Raw genomic sequence first — 22,132 nt, forward strand, 5'->3', positions numbered from 1 at the left:
ATATATATATATATATACACATTATGTGTTAATGCACTTTTTTTTAAGGTTAAACATGTATAATTAAATGTATAAAATAATGTAATAATGAAAATAATAATAGTACTCACAATATAAATATTCATATAACATTTTATTTATTATACAGAGTATTATTTACACAAAAATGTAGAAATGTATTTTGTCTTGTTCCTGTTCTTGTTTGTCAAAATGGTTACGTGTTCCCATCGAGACCAGTTCCACCTTAACAAAGAGAAGGGAAAGACCTATTCAAAATGACATGCGCCGAGGATCCGCCCACAGCCGCTCTCCCCTTTTCACTGAGAAAGTATGTCAGTAGGACAGCGAGTCCACATGGGCTTACAGCCAGGCAAAATTGAGCGACACTCGGAGCCGGCCAATCACAGACACATCTGCCCAAACATAAACCAATAGGCTGTCAGAAGTGGCAGGGAGGCGGAACATCTGCATTATTAGACTGAGCAGCCCTGAATGGCGTGTTTGTGGAATGTTTGCAGACGAAGGTTATATAACACTACAGAGAGCGGTATGGGAGGGGCACCCAAGGGCTTACAGATTTTTCCATTGCATGCCACAGTGTATCTTGGTCATTGCTTTCAGCTGACAGAGCTAGAAAGACAAAATGGAGGATGTTTTTTTCCTACTTAGCGTGTTTTTGCAAGCTTAGTTTCTTCCATTCCACCGTTATATGCAAAATATAAAAATATAATATAATTGTGTTACTATCACAAAACACATTTATTTATTTTTTCATTCATTGATTTATTCATTCTGTCTATATAAGAAGCTCATTCTATATATATATATATATATATATATATATATGGGAAGTTGATGCTTGACATTTTTATGAACTTTTTTTTTATCTATATGAAGATTTTAGGTCAAACAGTTATCATTAAATATATAAAAACACATTTCTTTATTTATTTAGTTAATTTATTTTTTCATTTATTAATGCATTTACTTTTTATTTATTTAGTATTTGTCAATAATTAAAGACTTGTTTACATATACAGCTCATTTTGTCTCTCATAGTTGAGGTATACCTATGATGAAAATTACAGGCCTCTCTCATCTTTTTAAGTGGGAGAACTTGCACAATTGGTGGCTGACTAAATACTTTTTTTCCCCACTGTAAAAACATAAAAGTAATATAAATATAAAAATATATTTTATTGCATAATAATTGTGTAATTGTTATCACAGAGCTATTTATTTATTTTATTTATGTAGTTTTGTCAATAATAAATAATTGTTTGCATATTTAAAAACAAATATAATTAAATATAAATATGAAAATGTTTTATTGCATAATAATTGTTATCCCAAAGCACATCTTTTTTTTCATTCTTTCATTTTTTATGAATTAATTTTTATTTATTTATTTAGTTTTTGTCAATAATTAAATACTTATTTATACACTTTTTACTGTTAATTAGGAAATATTGGTTTTATATCTGTCTGCATGGAAGTCAAGCATCTAGTTTCTAAAAGTCACTACACTGTGTTCCACTGATCATATGAGTCGTATCAAGACCTCATAATACACCCTTCAGTCAGAAAATCAATCCTCTGGCTATTTCTGTCCTTCATGCCATGCAGAGCGAGAGCGATCTCCCTCTATCCGACTGTAATCTTCATTGGTTGATATTATTTGTGGTGCGTGTCAAAATGATGTCAGAATCAGAAAGAACTTTATTGCCAAATAAGAGGAATCTGTCTTGGTGACAGAAACTTCCAGTCAGTGCACGTACAGGATGACAAGTGACAAGACACAGATAACAAAATAAAAATAAGTGAGTAAAAATAAATATGTAAAAACAATACACAATAGACAAAAAGACAATAGACAGTATATTGTATGTACAGATGTGCTATATACAAATTATGCAAGCAAATGTGGATAGATGTATGATATATTAAATCAATAACATACATATAATAAATGTAAGTATAGAGAGTTGGTTATTGCACATATTTTATTGCACAGTAGATGTAGATGGCCTGAGGAAAGAAACTGGTGCTCAGTGCTCTGTAGCGCCGGCCAGACAGTAACAGTTCGTGGAAGTGGGCTGGGTGTGAGGGGTCCAGAATGATTTTGCCTGCCCTTTTACTCACTCTGGATGAGTACAGATCTTTGTGCATATGTGCTTTTCTGTCATGAAGTGTTTTTGCTTTTAATGCTTAAAACGATGTTTGTTTGTTTTTTTTCTTCCAGCTCAAATTGAGGTTATACCATGTAAAATCTGTGGTGACAAATCCTCTGGGATTCACTATGGCGTTATTACATGTGAAGGGTGCAAGGTAAGAATTCTGCCATAATACCCTAATGATTACTATATTATCTTTTCTTTTTGTCTTACCCTAGATGTGCACTTTCTATAGTTCAGTTCAAGTCATGCAAGCAAAACTATCCTTTTGTGCTCTGTCCCTCCTTATCTTTTATCCTGATCTTTTTTGTGCGCATCTGTTTTCTGGGTCAGTATATATGACTATATATGTTCATCATGCGGCGCCAGGGCACACCTATGAAAGCCGCACCTGATATTAACCATCCTGTATGCTGAGGTAACCACGTTTCTGTTTTGCAGGGTTTTTTTCGACGCAGCCAGCAGAACAATGCCATGTACTCGTGTTCACGGCAGAGGAACTGCCAGATCGACCGAACCAACAGGAACCGCTGCCAACACTGCCGCCTGCAGAAGTGCCTGGCACTCGGCATGAGCCGTGATGGTGAGCGCAAGTCTAAATGCCCAACAAAAACTGAATATTAGGAACCAGGACTCAAATATTAGTACTATATGAGGAGAGGCAGGGTCAAAGGGCAGCTGAGTGGGACTTCATGTCAACAATTATGATTTTTGCAACTACATGGTTTTATTCAGTCACAATTTGAGCCTGATTGGATGATCGTGATGCGAAAATGTGAAGAACTTGTGGATGATCTCATCAAATTCAAATACCTGTATCATCGTACATTTTATTTATGGATAGTCTTAAATCAGGACTTAGTGGTCTATGTATCAGATGACAAATATAATGTTTCTTTTGGTTTAATGATTCAATGTAATAGAATTAGAAGTGTGAATTTAAGACCCCATATTTTGAAGATAAATTAAGAGCTATTTGTTTTCACCCTAGAAATAAAATGCATCTATTTATTTATATAAACATCTATACTGTATATTTGTGTGAGATATTTAGTTGAGAAATTATATTTTGAACAAAACAAAAGAAGAAGTCAGGGCTATTTGGCTTTTTTTATATATATAAACATGCAACAATTGTATTATACTAATGCACTTTGCAGTTAAATTTTTTATAAATACAATATAATTAATGTTTAGCATTAATATTTTGCAAATAAAAAAATACACAACTAAACAGTCATATGTACAGTAATAAATATAATAAATATGCACTACAGTTAAGTAAGTTTGGGGTTGGTAATGTTTTTGAAAGAAACCTCTTATACATTTAATCAAAAACACTGTAAAATTTATAATATTTCAAAATATGTTCAGTTGTCATTATTATTATTATTATGCAGTCATTCTAATATGCTGATTTGCTGATCAAGAAACATTTTATTTTTCTTCTTATCAATTTTGAAAACAGTTGTGCTGCTTAATATTTTTATGGATACATTGTTTCATGATTCTTTAATGAATAGAAATTTAAAAAGAACAGCATTTCTTTAAAATAGAAATCTTTTTCTTATAAATGAAAATTATAAATGCCACTTTTGATCAGTTTTTGCATCCTTACTGAATAAAATATTTTATTTCTCCAAAAACAAATCTGATCTCAAACTTCTGTAAATAAATACTATAAATTATATAAATGATATTTAAATGATACTAAGTGAATATGTAATACTTTTTCTTTCTGTAGCGGTGAAGTTTGGCCGAATGTCAAAGAAACAGCGGGACAGCCTGTACGCGGAGGTGCAGCGGCACCAGCAGCTGTCTCAGGAGTGTCTGGCGGGTTTGGGTGGTGGTCTGGCACCACGTGACCGTGAAGAGATGGATGAAGACATCCCGCACAGCCGGCCGTACAGCAGCGGAGGCTCCAGCTCCACCCTCAGCGACCTGGACGACATCGCCACGCTGCCTGACGGTTTGCTGTTTGACCTGCCGCTCACCCCAGAGGAGGCGGGCGAGTACTGCACTCTGGAGATGCTCGGGGGCGGTGGCGGGTTTGGGAGTGCTGGAAGTGGAAGTTCGTCCAATCAGAGCTCTCCAGAGCCCAGCGCTGTAGATTTGGCGGAAGCAGCAAGGGTGAAGCATGAGTATATTCTGCCTGAAAACAGTCTTTTTACGCACTCTTTCCTGGGATCTCTACCAGACAACTGCTCTCTACATGACATAGGTGAGCTGTCATTAGAGATTTTCATTTTATGATATTGTCCTTTATTAATTTTAGTCATTATGCTAATATAACAAGGATAAGTTTTTTTATTTTATATATATATGTTTATTTAATTATATTTATTTATAATTAGTCAATTTTATAATCGATCTATATTAAAGGGGTCATATGTTGTTGCTAAAAAGAACATTATTTTGTGTATTTGGTGTAATGAAATGTGTTTATGCGGTTTAAAGTTAAAAAAACACATTATTTTCCACATACTGTACATTATTGTTTCTCCTCTATGCCCCGCCTTTCTGAAACGCATCGATTTTTACAAAGCTCATCAGTCGAATATCTCTTTGGGTTTGAGACTTTAGTCTTTGCAATTTTAGGGATCTTATCTATTCACGAACAGCTTGTAACACTCCAAAGAGAAAGGAAAACTTGAAATCGCATCATATGACTCCTTTAAATGTACCTATAGGTGTACTATATCTATATAACATTTTTATACTATTTGTTTGTTATATCTGTTTGATATATTTATTTATATCTAGATACACAGATACTAAAGAAAAATGTGTTCATGTGTTGAATTTCTGTTTAGAGCGAATCACTCAAAATGTCGTGAAGTCTCACTTGGAGACGTGTCAGTACAGCACAGAAGAGCTGAAAAAACTAATCTGGAACCTCTACACACCTGAAGAAACCCGCAGCTTTCAGCTCAAGGTACACCATTATCATATTAGATGATGTGCCCCATCATCATATTAGACAAATGCATAAATAGATGGTCAATCATGTGACTGCGCTCGCTGATTTGTGTCTCTTTGTTAACGGATGTATTAACAATCTCTGTGGATTCAGTCTGCAGAATGGATGTGGCAGCAGTGCGCCCTGCACATTACAAACGCCATCCAGTACGTCGTGGAGTTCGCCAAGCGCATCTCTGGATTCATGGACCTCTGCCAGAATGACCAGATCATCCTGCTCAAAGCAGGTCAGTGCTGCCTTTGTCTCACACGGATTACAGATGACTAATCCCAGATTATACGACAGATTTCTCACTCGCATCACCTTATCCACTTCTGATGTGGCCCTGGGCGGCCGTTCAATCTCTTTATTAGTTTAATCACATTTAGTAATGTTCTAACACCATTCAAGAACACTCTGTTTCATGAGCATTGTCTTTCATGCTACATCTAGAATACTCTGAGAGCAGATATTGACATGTAATTCAGATAATGGCAAATGCAAACACACCCACAAAATTTGTGTTGAGTGCAATTTGTCATGCAGATTGTTTGGTTGTGAAGGATGCATTGTGATCCAAACTATGGGAGCTTATTTCTGCCACCAAATAAAAAAATAAAAAAGGCTATTGTGACTTTTTATCTCACTTTTTTTTTCCTTTCAACTTTTAGTTTATATCTCACAAGTCTGACTTTTTTTCAGAATCGTGAGATATAAACTCAGAAATGTGAGGAGTAACAAGTAACAACAAAGTAACAACTAGCTTATTTGTGCTAAGGAATTTAAAAAGGTAGGCTAATTGTGACTTTTTATCTCACAATTCCAAAGTTTTTTTCTTGAAATTCTGAGATTGTATTTCACAATTCTGACTGCTTTGTTCAGAATCGCGAGATATAAACTCATTTGTGGGGGAAAAATTCAGAACAACCTTGTTTCCATTAAGGAATAGGAAAATAAAGTTAATTGCAACTTTTTTTACTCACAATGTTCTTGTACTATAACATGTATATAGTTTATATACATGTTGTAAACTCAAATTAAGACTTTCTTCTCAGAATTGTGAGTTAACATCTTGCAATTCTGACTTTTTTTCTCAGAATTTCGAGGGTAAAAAGTCAGAATTATTAGATAAAAATTTTATTTTTTTAAATAAGTTTCCATACCAAACACCTGAAATAATTATTTTTAAAATACCTGTGTGCTCGACTGCACTGTAGTTGGATATATGCCTGGATAGAATGCACTTATCCATTATTTTACCATCAATTGATCGTTTTCTGCTTCCAGAGTTGTTAAAAATGTACATAGACACAATACAAAAACTTAATGCTCATGCAAAAGTGATATTTCAGAACATGTAGTGGCTGGTGAAACTGGATTGTGCGTGGTTACAAAAAAAACCACAGGATTCAGTTCCGTCTGTGTGTTCGATCTTATATTTGATACTTGCACTAATGTTTGTCTCCTCTTGTGTTTGTTTCTACAACATTCTGTCTACTTCTACTCTTTGTGCTTACTGTATGAAAAAACACTTCACTAAATTAAACTCCTTTTTCTTAACGTCATTTGAAACAATCACAAACACAATGACTTTTCATTTGGATAATGTTTAATGTTCTCATATTTGGAGAAAAATGTAAAAAAAAAAATTTGTCTGTATTTTTTCACAGTGGAGCATATTCCTGCTTTTCCTTCCCCCTCCCCTGTACTCTTTTTATGTTTTTTCCCCTCTATTTTTCTCTGTCTGTTTTTCTTTTTGTCTCTGTCCTCTGTCTTTTCTGCTTCCCCCCCCATTACGTTTTTTGACGCTCTCTTTCTCTCTATTACTGTTCCAGGATGTCTGGAAATCCTGCTGATCCGAATGTGCCGTGCTTACAACTCTTCAAACAACACAATGTTTTTTGATGGCAAGTTCGCCAGTCCTCAGCTCTTCAAAGCTCTCGGTGAGTGTCCTGATATGTAAAGAATATCATGCATTTTATGGCTACTATTTCAAAAGTATACAGTATACTCTGAGAAGTTATTAGTAACACTTGAAGCCTTTATGTTTAATGCATTATAAAAGTATTCATAATATACATTGTAATACATTATATCTTTTCATAAGTAATTGTATCTAATGTTAATATGCATTATAATATTTGAAGGTTTGTTTGTCACGTGTTTTAATGCATTATACTTTCTAAATGTGTAACAGTGAATAGATAAGTATTATAATGTATTATAACTGTGGTTACAATTACTCATGAAATCATACAATGCATTATAAGGTGCATTACAAGGCATAATTAATGCATTAAAACTACTTTTACAAAGCATTATATATAAAGGCTTTAAGTAAAGTGTAAACATAGAATAGCTATGGTTGACCTGCTATATTTGCTAAAATGTGCAATATACAACACATTCATACTGGGTTCAGGCATCCCATAATTTAATGCACTCAATTTTACTTTCCAGATGCAAACTAGATGAAATCTGTGAACTCAGAATAGCATGCTAACATACTACTTTATTATTTATATTACTGATACAGTTTTACACAAAATTGTATTGCAAATGCAAAATAACATTTTTGGGAGAATAACTAGATACCCTTGTGAAACTAAACATGCAGGTAAGATTAAGTAGTGGTTAAGTATCAAATGTAATGAGGTCATGTGATAACAATGTAGCAGTAAACTGCTATTTGAAATTTGTACAGTTCCATAATGTGAAACAGTTTGGAAAAAAACTAGTAGGCAGCATTCAGTACTCTAGTATTCCACATCAAACACATCCTCTTTACCTTATAATGCAAAATAGCAGCAGCCTCTTAAGAGCAAGAGCAGAAGCGTCATGAATCAATAAGCCACAAGAGCTAATGGGTTTTTAACCCAGTTAGTGAATACAAGTGATGCTCGGGTGAGTAATAGCTCATCGAAGTTAAATGGAAGCATTGCAGAAAGCAATCTTGCCTCATAATATATCAAATAAAAACATTTATTTTTGGAAGAAGTTGGTAGAATTATTTGTAGATTGTACCACTTCTTTTTATTAGATTTTTTCAAATTGTGTATGTTTAAAGCATGACATGAAATTCATCCTATCTATTTTCTGAATGCATGTTATAGATTTTGTAAACAATTAATCCATGCATGTTTAATCAAATGTTTTATTTTTTATAATGTTTAATTAAAATATCATAACTGTGTCTTCTGAAAATAACGAACATATTTTTAGTGATGTTTGGTGATGATCTGCAATGTTCATGTTATAATAAAATGCACAATACAATCATAGAGGCCAACTATGATATTCATGATAAAGCAAAGCTTGTTGTGCTTTATTGCTTAAGTCTGTGTTATTCTCACAAATAACTTAAAGCTTTGTACCCAGAACATCTTATAATTTCCTTCATAATTATTGGAACCCAATAGATCCATTAAATCATTTCATGCTAAATAAAAACAGATTGGTTCTGTGCAAATTATGGCCCTCAATGGAAATGTAATCTGTTTCTCCATCTTCAGCATGGTAACCAGCATATGCATGTCTTTGTAGGGTGTGATGACCTGGTGAACGCTGTCTTTGAATTGGCTAAAAGTCTGAGCCGTCTTCAGCTGAGTGAGGAGGAAATGGCTTTATTCAGCGCTGCGGTCCTGCTGGCTCCAGGTGAGACTCTCTCACGCATGTCTGCTATCAATTTAGAGACTCGTTTTCTGAAGCAAAGGTTTATAAAGCTGCATTTATAGACTCTCAGAAAAAAATATAATATGTGCCATGCTCAGACTTGCACACAAGAATAAAATGAGACACATCCTCACAGTCTGAAACCTTTGCTCTGTGTTTGTCTGGCGCTCAGATCGGCCGTGGTTGACTGAGTCTCAGCAGGTGCAGAAGCTCCAGGAGAAGGTTTACGTGGCTCTTCAGCACAGCCTGCACATGAACAGAGCCACTACTGAGAAACTGGATAAGGTGATAAACCGCACACACACAGCTCTTTACAGATAAACAGATGAACTTCAAGAATATTTAAGAAAAATAAATTAAATAATTAAAACACTAATATTATGAATCAGCCAAGGAGAGTAATAAAACTTTCAAAACTAACAAAACATTCTCAGTCAATTAATTTCAAATCCTAAAATCATTTGTGATTTAGTGAGTTATTAGATTAAACTGATTTGTGAATTTGTTTGACTGAATCTTTAAGAATCACTAGTTCTGCACACCCAGAAAACAAACAGAAAAGAAATATTTCATTTCATCCACAGTTATATTATATATTATGTTATGTATAAATAAAAAAATAAAAAATAATTTACGTATTTTAATGGTTAAGACTGCACAGATGAGCAAGCTATATTATCACCCACTGAATTTAAAATAATAGTTATTTCAGCCAATAGAATCATATAAGGTCAAATGGATTTAACACAATTGCATATAATTAAGTATATATACTATACTCAAGTATATATATATATATAATGTCTATTCAGTTCAAATTGTCACAATTTGCAAAATATACAATATATGCCATTCAAACGTTTGAGGTCAGTAAGATTTTTTTTAAAGAAATTAATACTTTTATTCAGCAAAGATACATTAAATTGGTTCAAAGTGACAGTAAAGACATTTATGGTGTTACAAAAAAAGTTGTATTTCAGATCACTGCTGTTCTTTTTGAACTTTCTATTCATCAAAGTATCCTGAAAAAAGTGTATCATGGTTTCCACAAAAATACGAAGCAGCACAACTGTTTTCAATATTGATAATAATAAGAAATGTTTCTTGAGCAGCAAATCAGCATATTAGAATGATTTCTGAAGGATCATGTGACACTGAAGACTGGAGTAATGATGCTGAAAATTCAGCTTTGCATCACAGGAATAAATTACATTTTAAAACACATTTCAAATAGAAAAAGTTAGAAAATAGAACGTTATTTTAAGTAGTAATAATATTTCACAATATCACTGTTACATGTGGCTGTAGTATTAAGTGCACGACGAAGGAGTAGAGTCCAAGGAAGTAATTTTAATAAATCCACAGGGAGAACAGAACAACCACATGGGCACAAAACATCAAACATCATTAATATAGGACAAAGAAACTGAGGAGCGTCCTCACGCCGAACAGTCCAATGGAGGAGGGAGGGTGGGGGTTCAGGAGGAGGACGAGGCACAGGCAAAAGGGAGAGGACACAGTCCATAGAGCCAGGGCAGAGCAGACGGTGGGAGAAGCCAGGTGGAGATCCAGACCGCAGCCAGGACAGCGGCCCACCGTGGAGTCGCTGGAGGGAGGAGCCATGGTGGAGGTAGGGCTGGCGACACCAGGGGGCCGACTGACAGAGATGGAGCTGAGGAAAAGGAGCCCAGGATGGAGACGAAGAGCCGCAGAGCCAGGGTGACACCGAGGTTCCGGAGGGCCAAGGCGGAGCAGACAGCTCATGCGAGCAAGGCGGAGGCGGGTATCCGGAAGACCGCGTTGGAGCTGGAGGGACAAGGGAGCCTGGTAGAGCGATTGGGATGACGGGCAACGGTGGAGATGAGGAAGCTAGGAACCAAGGCGGAGCCGATGGGTCAAAGGGCCGAGGTGGAGTTCAGGACTCAGAGGTCGGAGGCGGAGATAGGGGATCCTTACGCCAAGGTAGAGCTGGAGACTGGCAGACCAGAGGCGAATGGATGCCTGGATGGTGCTGACTGAGGGTGAGCTAAGAGACAGAGGAGACAGGGCTGAGGAACTGGCTGGTTTTAGGAGAGGAGGTGGGAGAGGGGGGCTGGGAGGGAACACAGGAGAACAGGAGCTGGGCGGAACCAGCAGAGACTCAGGAGAATTGGGTATAACCTCCCCAAATCAGTCTATTAAATCCACATTAAAATGTCTTTTAGTTCCTCATAATATCCAGAGGCCAGTTTCAGCTCACCCTCGGCGGCGGGCGTGTGGGCGGGGCTTTCCTCCAAGCCGTCGATCTCCACTATTAAACCCACGGCGATACATGGTGTTGCCGGCTCACGCACCTGGTCAGATGTGCCTTGAGGCTCTGGCTCCAGGGCGATGATCCACTCTGTCGCTCTTGTTTGCGATAACTCATCGATTGCGGCAAGCTCTGGCTCTCCGTCTGCGGTGGACTTGGGCAGACGCGCCATATAGCGTGATGGTGATAGCTGGCTGGGCTCTGGATCAGGAGTGAGGCTGGAGATGTCCTCGGCGGGGCAGATGGAGAAATATAATCCATTATTCTCCAGCACCTACTCCACAAATGCAGCAAAACTCCCTTGAGGACCATCCACGAGCAGGCTAGCGCAGAACCAAAAATCTCACCACCTTCCCGGCCCGCTCGCTGTGTATTTTCTATCAAGTCAGCCTCAGCGAGCGGTCCGGGAAGGTGGTGAGATTTGCCAGGTTGATAAAGTCCCTTGTGTGGTCCTCAAGGGAGCAATCTCCCTGCTCCAAGCATAGGAGTTGAACTGCTGGCAGATCCATCAGGGAGGAAGGAGAAAAATAAAACAAAACAAACAGAAATCCCATTACATGTGGCTGTAGTTTTAAGCACACAATGAAGGAGTAGAGTCCAAGGAAGTAATTTTAATAAATCCACAAGGAGAACAGAACAACCACATGGGCACAATATCAACATCAAGCATCATATGAAACTGAGGAGAACACAGGGCTTAAATAATTGGAGGAAAGTAATCAGTGAGAACAGAAACAGGTGTGGAGTTCATTGACAACTAATGCCGAGTTCACACTGCACGATTTTAGCCCGATTTTTCACTCGCCAACAGGTTTTGCGAAATCGGTGCAAAATCGGTGCTCGTTCACGAGAGTGACAATCACGCAGTGTGAATTATCAAAGACGCGATCTGAAGGAAATCACCGACACGTCGACCCCCTCGAAAGCAATTGGGCTATTTTCAGGCTAGTTTTGAGTAGTAATTGGGCGGGTTTTGTTGTTTTGAAAACCTGGCAACCCTGCACCAGACAGAGCTGTCGGCGATTCTTCCTATTGTAAAGTCATGCAGTGTGTAACCTCCTGTCGTCGTTCCATCGTGCAGTGTGAACACAGCAACAACTGAATGCTACCCCAGATAGTCGTTCAGTGTGAAACCAACAGTGATGCGACGTCTTTGAAAATAGTGCAGTGTGAACTCGGCATAAGAGAATAGATCAACAAGGGAACTCAGGAAAACGGGAATACAGAAACTAAAACAGCAGACCTGTTACAATCAGAGTTTTACTGTATTTTTGATTGAATAAAGAAAGACTTCTTTCAAAAGCATTTTTAAATATCGTATTGACCCCAAACTTTTGAACAGTAGTATAACTTCTGTTCCATGGTTTGGTTGATTTGCTACTACTAAATAGTCATGCAAAAAGTGTGTTTGTGCACTAATCCAAAGGTCAGGCTTAAAACATCCAGTAGTTTTAGTTTGTTGTCTAAAGTGTCTATCTATTGTGTTTGCAGATGGTGTCCAAACTACCGCAGATGAAGTCCATCTGTAACCTGCATATTGACAAGCTGGAGTTCTTCCGCCTGGTTCACCCAGAAACAGCGTACAGCTTCCCGCCTCTGTACAGGGAAGTGTTTGCCAGTGAGATCAACTTCCCTGACTCCACCAACAGTTAGAGAGTGGGAAAAAGAGGGAGATAGTGAGGGAGAGAATGACAGAGAGTGTGAAGGGGAAATTACGAGTGTGTTAAGGCAAGAGATGCCATGACGTGTAAAAAACAGCATTTCAAACAAACACATTTTAAAAACCTCCAGGGAGAATCCTCAGTCTGTTGCAGCACTATTAGCATACATACACACACACACATAATACACTGCAAACACACACTTAACCTGCTGCGCAAATGCTCATACACAAACATAGGGGCCAACAAAATATTTCAGATTCGACAACACACAAAACATTGGGATTATTCGTATTGGAATTATTCCTGGAGTTGCGCTCTCAAATCCATTTTTATTTTATGGAAACACTCTGAAATGATCTTTTATGTACAGATGTATGCTTGCAAAAGCCTTTGTCCCAACTTGTTGATGTCTAAGCATGGCACTATTCCTTCTGCATCTGTACACAGATATATTTAAAGGAATTTTTATAAGAGGTTTTATAATTGTAAGAATTTTACAGGATCAAACTCTCTTCCACGTGAACATTCAGGAGAGCACAACACTTTTTAATGAAGCGACTACAACCTACTAGGTGACCGTCACCCGTTCTTCCCCAACAAATCACTCTTAAAGCACTAATATCACTTTTTTTCCCCTCCCTCCCCTCATTTTTTCACCCTCAGACGAGTCATGAATGTATCCCAAAAGCACTTATTTTGATATGAGACCGAATGTACACAATGCACTTTTGGTCTTGCGTTATGCTTTATGAGACTTTATGACAATCCAAAAGAAAAAAAAGAAAAAAAAACTGATGTGCCCAGATTGTTTATTAAAAATGAAGGGACCAATGTTACAAGTACTACAGGAAAGTTCCACATTAAATACAAGTCAAGCTCATTTAATCAATAATAAATAATCATTTTGAAATGAATATATTTAGAACAAATGTTTTCAAAAATAATTTTGAATCATCTCAGAAATGCACTTATAGTGGAAGTCTATGGGGCAGCTGTACAGTTATAAAACAGCTGTTCATAACCTTACAATTCATAACTGTATCTGATAGCATCTGAGTTTAACTTGTATTTAACCTTGAATATTCCTTTACAGATATTAAACAAACCAGTTTTTAGTCATCCACCTGGTAATCATTATAAGCGTGCAGTCATGGCCAAACGTTTGTGAACGCCTTGTTTTGTTACAATAACGCAACGGCAACGACAAAATCCTCACTTTAACAGTTATTTACATGACCTCATACCTCATATTCAGCAGAATTTGTCACATTTAGTACAGTATTAGACTCTAGTAAACAACTTCTTATATGCAAAACATATTCAACAGAATACAATCTTATTTATAAGGGGTTTGCAAATTATGGCATGGCTATAAAGAATAGAGTGCATTAGTGCCCGTCCAATTTTTCAGCAGTGTTGGTTTTGGAAGTATTTTTACCTAGTAATTTTTTTCCCCATAGCGATTTGGTCTTTGTTAAAGCGTTACAAGCCATGAACCAAACCAACAAGCTACAAGGAGAAATACAACATTACAAACTTTTAGTTGAAGCAAAAAAAAAAAAAAGGGGGCAAAAACACAGGTACAAGATTGTATTAATGTCTTTAGTGAGGGGGAAAAACTACAAACCCATGAAGCACTGCGATTGACAATCGAGTTAATGGTGGTGAAATAAAAAACTATTTATTTAAAGTTTTGGATTGAATCAATAGAAACGATATATTTTAAGTTTATTTCAAAATATGCACGCACACACATAAATATTTAAGTATTTTGACTGACTCGTGTCATTTGCGTTCCCTGCAAGCTCTTTTGCTGAGATTTGCTGGGTGCGACTCTCTGATTGGTGATTGTCTGCACAGCATCATGGGTAATGTAGCTTCTCAGTACAAATTCCACTGTTAAATATGACTATTTTAAACATAAGCTAAAATAATAAAAAACAGATGGTTGTAACAAAAGAATATACTATCAATTAACAACCTCGCTGCTCACAACAGTTCTGTTATTATTAAAATTTTTCAGTTTTTACTTCCGGAACCAGACTGTCACACTCTGTTGGCAAATAGAATATTTGACACAGTTGTTCCACCCACACATGCTCTTGTTTGCTCAGGCACATTTTGACAGTGTTTGGTGCTGCACCTTATTTTTTAATAAAAATTATTTTATTTTTTTTTCATTTTAATGCAATGAGAAACCTCAGTCCCACATCCCCTTCCCTTGTAAATGCCACTTTAGAATAAGAAACAGTTGAATGTTCATTTAATTTATATGGACATTTCTAAAAGATTATTTTGAATAGGAATGTAAATAAATTAGTATATTTAGTCAAGAAAGAGAAAGAAAGGTGGAGCAGGAAGAGAAATAGAAATGTTTAAAAAATGAACAAGCCAGGACTTTCATCAGCCGGCTTTTGAGTTCCTCCAGCATGTGCATGGGAATACCGGATCCAAAAGATGAACTGGCATGGATTTTGTTCCGGAACTGCCCTCCATAAGTGACCCAGATGAAACACTTACAGGAGACGGACAGTTATTCCGAGCCAGGCTGGATGGCTTTTCGACGTTGTTCTCTGGGACACACACAGAGCTGGGACGACCTTGATGACCCCAGCTTCATGTTATGAGAACCTTCCTCGTATAGGATCACATGTCTGGTGGTCTTCAGATGCTAAAACATTGTTCTCACAAATTGAAAGAAAAGAACAAGAGAAATAGAGTTCAATTCAATCAAAGCTCAGTCCAGCAGGTTTCGGGTACAGATACGCCACATGCAACTTGTGGCCAGTGTGGTTTCTGTTGTATTATTTTGTAAATTGTTGATTGCATCTCCTTTTGTCCATTTCTGTGACCCGGATCTCATCCTTCCATCATATTTTTCCATACTCATGCACCAAAACATAGCTTCGACTAGACATAGAGTCGAGGTTCATGGTATTGTTTATAGTACTACAATATATACCACACAACTGGTTTTAAGTGCTTCAGATGAATGAATGAGAGCTTGTATTCTGTATGAAAGATGAAATATGGTGTTGTATCTCGGTTTTTAATGAACAAGTGGAAATCTGTCTTCTTTTTGTGTGCCCAACATTACAACCTCTCACGTCAAGGAGTGTAGCCTGCCCTTGTTTCAGAATGAGAAGTATGGGAGTTCTGTCTGTGTAATGTATTTTTAAATGTGTTGTTTTGACAATCCCCACCTCTAGGCCTTTGATGCATGCCTTCCTGTTAAGACAAAATTGTGTTTGTCTCATTCAGTCACCCTTTAAAGCAATTTCTGTGGAAATTTCTGTGGAAAGCAATGTATTTTATTTTTGTAGAAGAAATGTTTCTGCTCTGTGTGTTTCACACAAAAAAAGATTTATTCTCAGGGAAATGAAAAAAAAAGAAAATAAAAACAAAAGATGGATTTTATTCTTGAAAAAGAAATGTCCCTTGTGATTTTTCTGCTTCACTGACCTTTATTTCAGTTCAGTTCAATTGAATCTCATAACAATTATTGTAGTTAAGTATGTGTATAAATAAAAATATAAGTTAATATATATATATATATATATATATATATATATACACACACACACACACACACAATATTACTTATATGTCACCCTGACTTATCAAAAATAATATATAATGTAGGCGAGGACATTATATTATATATAGAGGTAGGTGAATTAATGCTGTCTGACTGCTGTTTTTAGTCTGGTTAGTGTCTTGTTTTAGTCTTGAAAATGTTCTTGAACACTGGTAATTAAAGTTTAACCCGGAAGCTGGAGAGTTTGTATCTGCAAGCTGCGCAACGCACTCAATCTGCCAATCAGATCAGATAGTTACGCCTCATAATTATTTTTCTGTTGCCACAGATACATAACAAAATACATGTACAATCATATAAAATACGCAATTTAAATACATTACAAAAATAACTTATAAGAACGCCACATGTTTAGAGCTGGAAGCTTTTGAAACATGCTTCAGTGCGAGCGATGGAATCCTGACGTCGACAACCAGTCGACCAATCAGAACTCTCCTTTTAAACGCGACGCGTGTATGGGAGCGTTCTAGTTGCGTCGCGTCGCGTCGCAGTGTAGATGGGGTGTGACGTGCACACTGCAGGTTCAAACTCTGGCCGATCAGGAAGAAGAGATTGCGAGAGTGTTTTCACAGCTCTATAGAAGCCTAGAGTTTAATTTTAAAATATCGGGTGAATTAAATTACATCTAAATTTGTTAAAGCGAAAGGATCCGACGCAAAGATGTCTGTTGCCGGACTAAAGAAACAGTTTTATAAAGCGAGTCAGGTGAGTGTTTCCACGTCAGCTGGTAGGCTACACGAGTGTAAATTTACAGACTAGATACAACAATACACAAATAATATACCGCAAGTTACAAAGAAACATTTATTTTGTCAGTTCAACTTGTTTTGATTTATTTCATCAAAACAAGTTGAACTTCATCCGGGTCTCCTCTGCTCTTGTAAAGTAAAAGTTAAAACATGGCTGTGTTTCAAAATGTAGTGAGCGCCCTACCTAGACAGCATATTCGGCCATCAGACTTGCGTTTCGAACGCGTTTAAGCAGGCATCTCATTAGATTTTGAGACACAATCTTTATTTTTATAATTTTTTTATATCTAAAATTATTATATAATATATAAGAGTAAACGCTTTGAGTTGCAGCATAAAAACACAGATGTGTCACCCAGTAGTTTGTTTTCACCGCCATAGAACTACAAAAGAGCATCAATACAAACACTTCATGACTAAACCAAGCTCATATATTTCCAAATGAAGTGAAGTCTATAAAGTTAGATCTAAAAATATTTCCTGTAAAGATTTTAATAGTCAGGTACACAGGCTATGACACTCTATATCAAAGAGTTAACAGGTTGCTTTAATGCAGAATCATGACTTAAACATTGCAACACATTGCTCCTTACACCACCTCAACCAACATGTGGTCAACAGTTCAGATTAAATTTAAAATTATATAGCCTACTGTGGGTTTTGAGCAGGAAGCACAAGTATTTTATTGGCAGAATACTCACTTTATTCAGCTGGTGTGCACTAAGGTCTGCAGATGATTCATTAGTGTTAATTTGTAATGTGCGGAGAAAACATGTTCATCCTCTATATACGAAAACATGTCCAGGTCACAGTCAAGAGGTAAAATATAAGAATGAGTATTTTGCATAAAGAAAATTAAGCCTATTTTAGGGCAATGTTTTGCAATGTGATACTGTACTCATGATGATTGTGCACATTTCCCTCTCAAATTCTCTTTACTGTAATGCAAAAATCTCATTCTAATTTCCATCATGGACATTTTACGTTGTCTTTTTCTTTATTTTTGTTACAAAATACTGTAATACAGTGATTTTTACTCTAAAGTATAGGCAGATTATTAGAAATAATCCCATAATATGCAAATACTTTTACAATTGACGCAATGTTATTTTTTTTCCATTGTATTTTATCGAACATTTGCGATGTGTTTGTAGATGGTTGACTTGAGTGAGGTAATTTGATCCAAATGCATTTTATTTTCTGTTCACTGTGAATAAAGATACTGTATTTCATTGTGTGGTTGAAAAACATCCCATTTTCAGATACTTGTGAGTCATGTGTAGAGGTTTAAGCTCATGCCAGGCAGATAAAGAAAGTGATTTTGAATTTGCTTTATTCTTTTTTTATAGCTGGATTAGCTTTTAATCCATGTCTTCTACTCCAACATAGTCATGCATTCAATCAGAAAGAGGCCTGTTTATCAAACACAGCGCAGATTAACGTTTGCACATGCAATTTCAGACATTCAGTTGTTTTTGGCATCAGCAAGTCTTACATTCCTTTACCTGCTGAAGCAAAACAAGCCTGACGTGCACCTACATGTTGCAGAAGAATCAGGCCATGCATTTTCATGTCAGACTGGAGGTCTTACAGTCTCTGAGCTTCTTTACAATAAAAACTAAAGACCGCAGGGTCAAAAATGCAGAACTTCCTGTTGTACGTAGTTACTAAAGACTATGTCATTAGTTAACAATTTTACCTTTTTGGCGTGTGCCTGTCTGTACAGAGAACATGTTCCATCTTGATCTCGTCACCGTTTGAAGTTGAATAGGATCATATTGTCTGTTTACTAGGTCTGAAAGCTGAGATATCTGTTGTCAGCTAAATTCTTGAGAGACAAAAACGTGCATACTGATTCTACTAAAAATTTTCTCACACTTATAAAGCATTTAGATGGTTCACCCCAAAATTTAAATTTGCTAAAAATGTATTCACCCTCAGACCGATGTAAATGAGTTTGTTTCTTGATCAGAACAGATTTGGAGAAATGTAGCATTCCATCACTAGCTCACCAGTGGATCCTCTGCAGTGAATGGGTGCCGTCAGAATGAGAGTCCAAACATCACAATAATCCACAAGACTGGAGGAAGCATTATTATGGAGTTCGGTCTCGTATTTTGGCCAGAAGCAACAGTTTAAAGTTAAAAACCTCGTCTTAATGACGGATTAGTTTTTTTTAGAAACACAGCTTTTCACTTCACAAGACATTAACTGATGGACAGGAGTGGTGTGGATTATTGTGATGTTTTTATCAGCTGTTTGGACTCTCATTCTGACGGCACCCATTCACTGCAGAGGATCCGAATCTGTTGTGATGAAGAAACAAAGTCATCTACAATTTAGATGGACTGAGGGTGAGTACATTTCCTTTTTTGGGGTGAACTATTACTTTAAATATATAATGGCAGGATACAATGCAACAGCCAAAGACGTCCGTCCATAGACATTTAAAAATAGTACAGACTGAATGCAAGTATGCCGTCCTTTGTGTTTGTCACTTCAGTTGCAGATACCTGCATTGCTATTTGTCCTGCTTGCTAACTGTCTCTAGCTGCAAACTAGTTATCACATTATCTGTGCAATAGAGATCCCTGCTTTGATTTCACCTGCTAGCCTTGAAAAAGTCCAACTTTGTACAGTATGACTGTTTACACTGAAAAAGTTTTGCAGGTGTGTGAGGAATTCAGTGTAGTTTAGTTTAGTCATCAGACTGGATTCTTGTTCACAGCATACATGCCCAACAAATAGATGATTTTCTTTCAGGCTATTTACCTCTTCCTCCCTTTTTTTTGTTTTTTTGCTTTAGATGGCAATTTCACTTACGGGTTGACAAGCGGGTTTTTGCGAAGTATTTACTGCACCCAATATCTCTTGAATGGTTATATCACAATATCTTTGAACTGAACTGTGTTTCCATGCGGCCTCTTATATTGTGCATTTCCTATTGTGTGATGCCTTTGTTCCTGTACGTTAGAAAAAAGTTGAAAAGTTGTATAAGTCATAAGTCAAATGTCAGATTTGCTGTAGGGCAGAGATAATTATGCAAATTGCAAAGTATATGACTTCCCTTTCGTACTGCATCGTGCAACGCATTATGAAAATGTTTGTAGCACACATATTAGGGTGTTTCTTTTTATTTATTTATTTTTAATTAAAAATAAGGGCTTTTTTTTTTTCAAGTATATAAAGTTAATTTCAAGCATGCAGGATTAGATATTGCTTATAAATTATACTGTTGTTTTAAATTAAAAGCAAAACAAATTTCACAATAAAGCTCTGAAATCTCACAATCAGTAAAATCACATATTAAAGTATTAAATACAACTTCTACAGAACACAGAAAATGAGTATGTTTGTAACCTTGCGGGTTATTAATATTGGTCATCATATCAGTTACCAGCCATTATAAAAATTGAATTCTTGTAAATACTCAGGATTGGTCAAAAATCGACAATGATCAATGTATATTGATCATGTATTTGACCTCAGTTCTGATTACTTTAAATGAAAACAAGTGTTTTAAGATGAGAGTCATAAAACGAGATGGACTGATTTGTGTAACTGTATTTCATTTCTCATATAGAAAAGTGATCTGTCTGATCATTATCTGTGTCCACACCGACATCTGAATCATATTAGGCGGCTAGCGACTCGGAGACGTACAAAGAGCCACTGTATGAAGGGCTGTCAGGCAAAGATGCATGTGTTCCTCTCTGAAGACTGGGTGTGTGTTTTACAAACAGACCAATTATGTTCAATATTTGGTCCGTATGAGTGAAAGTCAAAGAGCCAGAAGCTTCAGAAGTTTCTTCCACATTAATTAACTTTCAACTTTAGTCTTACTTGTAAACTTGCTTCCAAAGCTATCTGCTTAAATAAACTCTCACAAACACAACTTTGTTGTTTTTGCAGCTTAAGCATGACCGGTTCTGTTAAAAAAAAATATGATGTGGAAAACATAAAAGCATCCTGATACTTTAAAAGTTAACAAAAACACTAAACAGTAACAATAATTCACTAAAATGATGATGACTGACATTTTAGTGTAATTATAATCTTGATGGATTTTGCCACCCAGGATGTGCTGTTTTTTTTTTTTTTTATATATATATATATATATTCCTTTGGGAAGATCTTGATACACAAAAGGCTTCCTGTTTACTGGAATACAATAGACCATACTGTCTGTGTTTGTGTTCGGAGAGAGTTCAGCTCATAAAGGAGGAGTGCTTTTGTGTGAAACGGAGTGAAAGCATTTGTGCCGTCCCTACAGGAAGTATCATTGACAAACAACAGAAAGAGCTCCGATGGGGAACTCCACAGGGGCCCCTAGAGTCCATTCCTGCCTGAATTTCTTTCCTTTGCTGTTATTTCTTTTTTCTCTTTTACACACGTGTTGTTAGTAGTGTTTGCTAAGGCTAAGGAGAAGTGTGCTTTTAGGTCTCTAAGTGATTTGACTTTCAGTTGTCACCTGGTGGTCAATAAAACTCTTTTGATGTGGCCTAATAAGAAATGATTTAAAAATCACCTTAGCAACTGCATAGCAATGCTTTGGCAACCACCTTCAACACCCTAGTGACATGGTGGTGAGTTTTACATGGGAATATGGAACTCATATTTTCTGGGTAAAGCAGTTTCTGAGATCTTAATTTTCATAAATTATTTTATTTAATATATTTATATAATTAATTTTAAAAAAAAATTACAAATTATTTTCATATTAATATTTCCATTTCATTTGGGCTTTTGCCTCTTTTAATTAGATGGATGTACAGGAGAGTGTATGAAATAATAGATAGAGAAGGGGAATAGACTTGGGAAATGTTGCAGAGACTTGAACCTGCAACACCCACATGAGCAGTAAAGCACAATGTATCAGGAGCAGGGTTACTCAATAAAACTAAAGCCATAAAAAAAATATTTTTGTGGCTTGAAATAACGTTAACTGAAAAAAGTATATAAAAATTTCATTTCAGCTATTTGCAAAGTTTTGTTTAAAGGGGTCGTGTGATGTTGCTAAAAAGAA

General features: G+C 36.4%; 1 protein-coding gene across 1 annotated transcript in view; it reads left to right on the plus strand.

The window, feature by feature from the left end:
• Window positions 1–14,225, plus strand: part of LOC107757806 (nuclear receptor ROR-beta-like) — a 19,060-nt gene extending 4,835 nt beyond the window's left edge. Inside the window, exons 2-10 of the mRNA XM_016575390.1 lie at window positions 2,243–2,328; window positions 2,616–2,757; window positions 3,919–4,395; window positions 4,988–5,109; window positions 5,248–5,380; window positions 6,969–7,076; window positions 8,677–8,787; window positions 8,978–9,090; window positions 12,587–14,225. Of these exons, the coding sequence (XP_016430876.1) occupies window positions 2,243–2,328; window positions 2,616–2,757; window positions 3,919–4,395; window positions 4,988–5,109; window positions 5,248–5,380; window positions 6,969–7,076; window positions 8,677–8,787; window positions 8,978–9,090; window positions 12,587–12,748 (1,454 nt within the window). The 3' untranslated portion in view covers window positions 12,749–14,225. The remainder of the gene's footprint in view (window positions 1–2,242; window positions 2,329–2,615; window positions 2,758–3,918; window positions 4,396–4,987; window positions 5,110–5,247; window positions 5,381–6,968; window positions 7,077–8,676; window positions 8,788–8,977; window positions 9,091–12,586) is intronic.
• The last annotated feature ends 7,907 nt before the right edge of the window (window positions 14,226–22,132 follow it).

The sequence above is a fragment of the Sinocyclocheilus rhinocerous genome, unplaced genomic scaffold (genome assembly GCF_001515625.1).
Source record: "Sinocyclocheilus rhinocerous isolate Xijiao unplaced genomic scaffold, SAMN03320098_v1.1 scaffold112, whole genome shotgun sequence".
NCBI classification, from domain to species: domain Eukaryota; kingdom Metazoa; phylum Chordata; class Actinopteri; order Cypriniformes; family Cyprinidae; genus Sinocyclocheilus; species Sinocyclocheilus rhinocerous.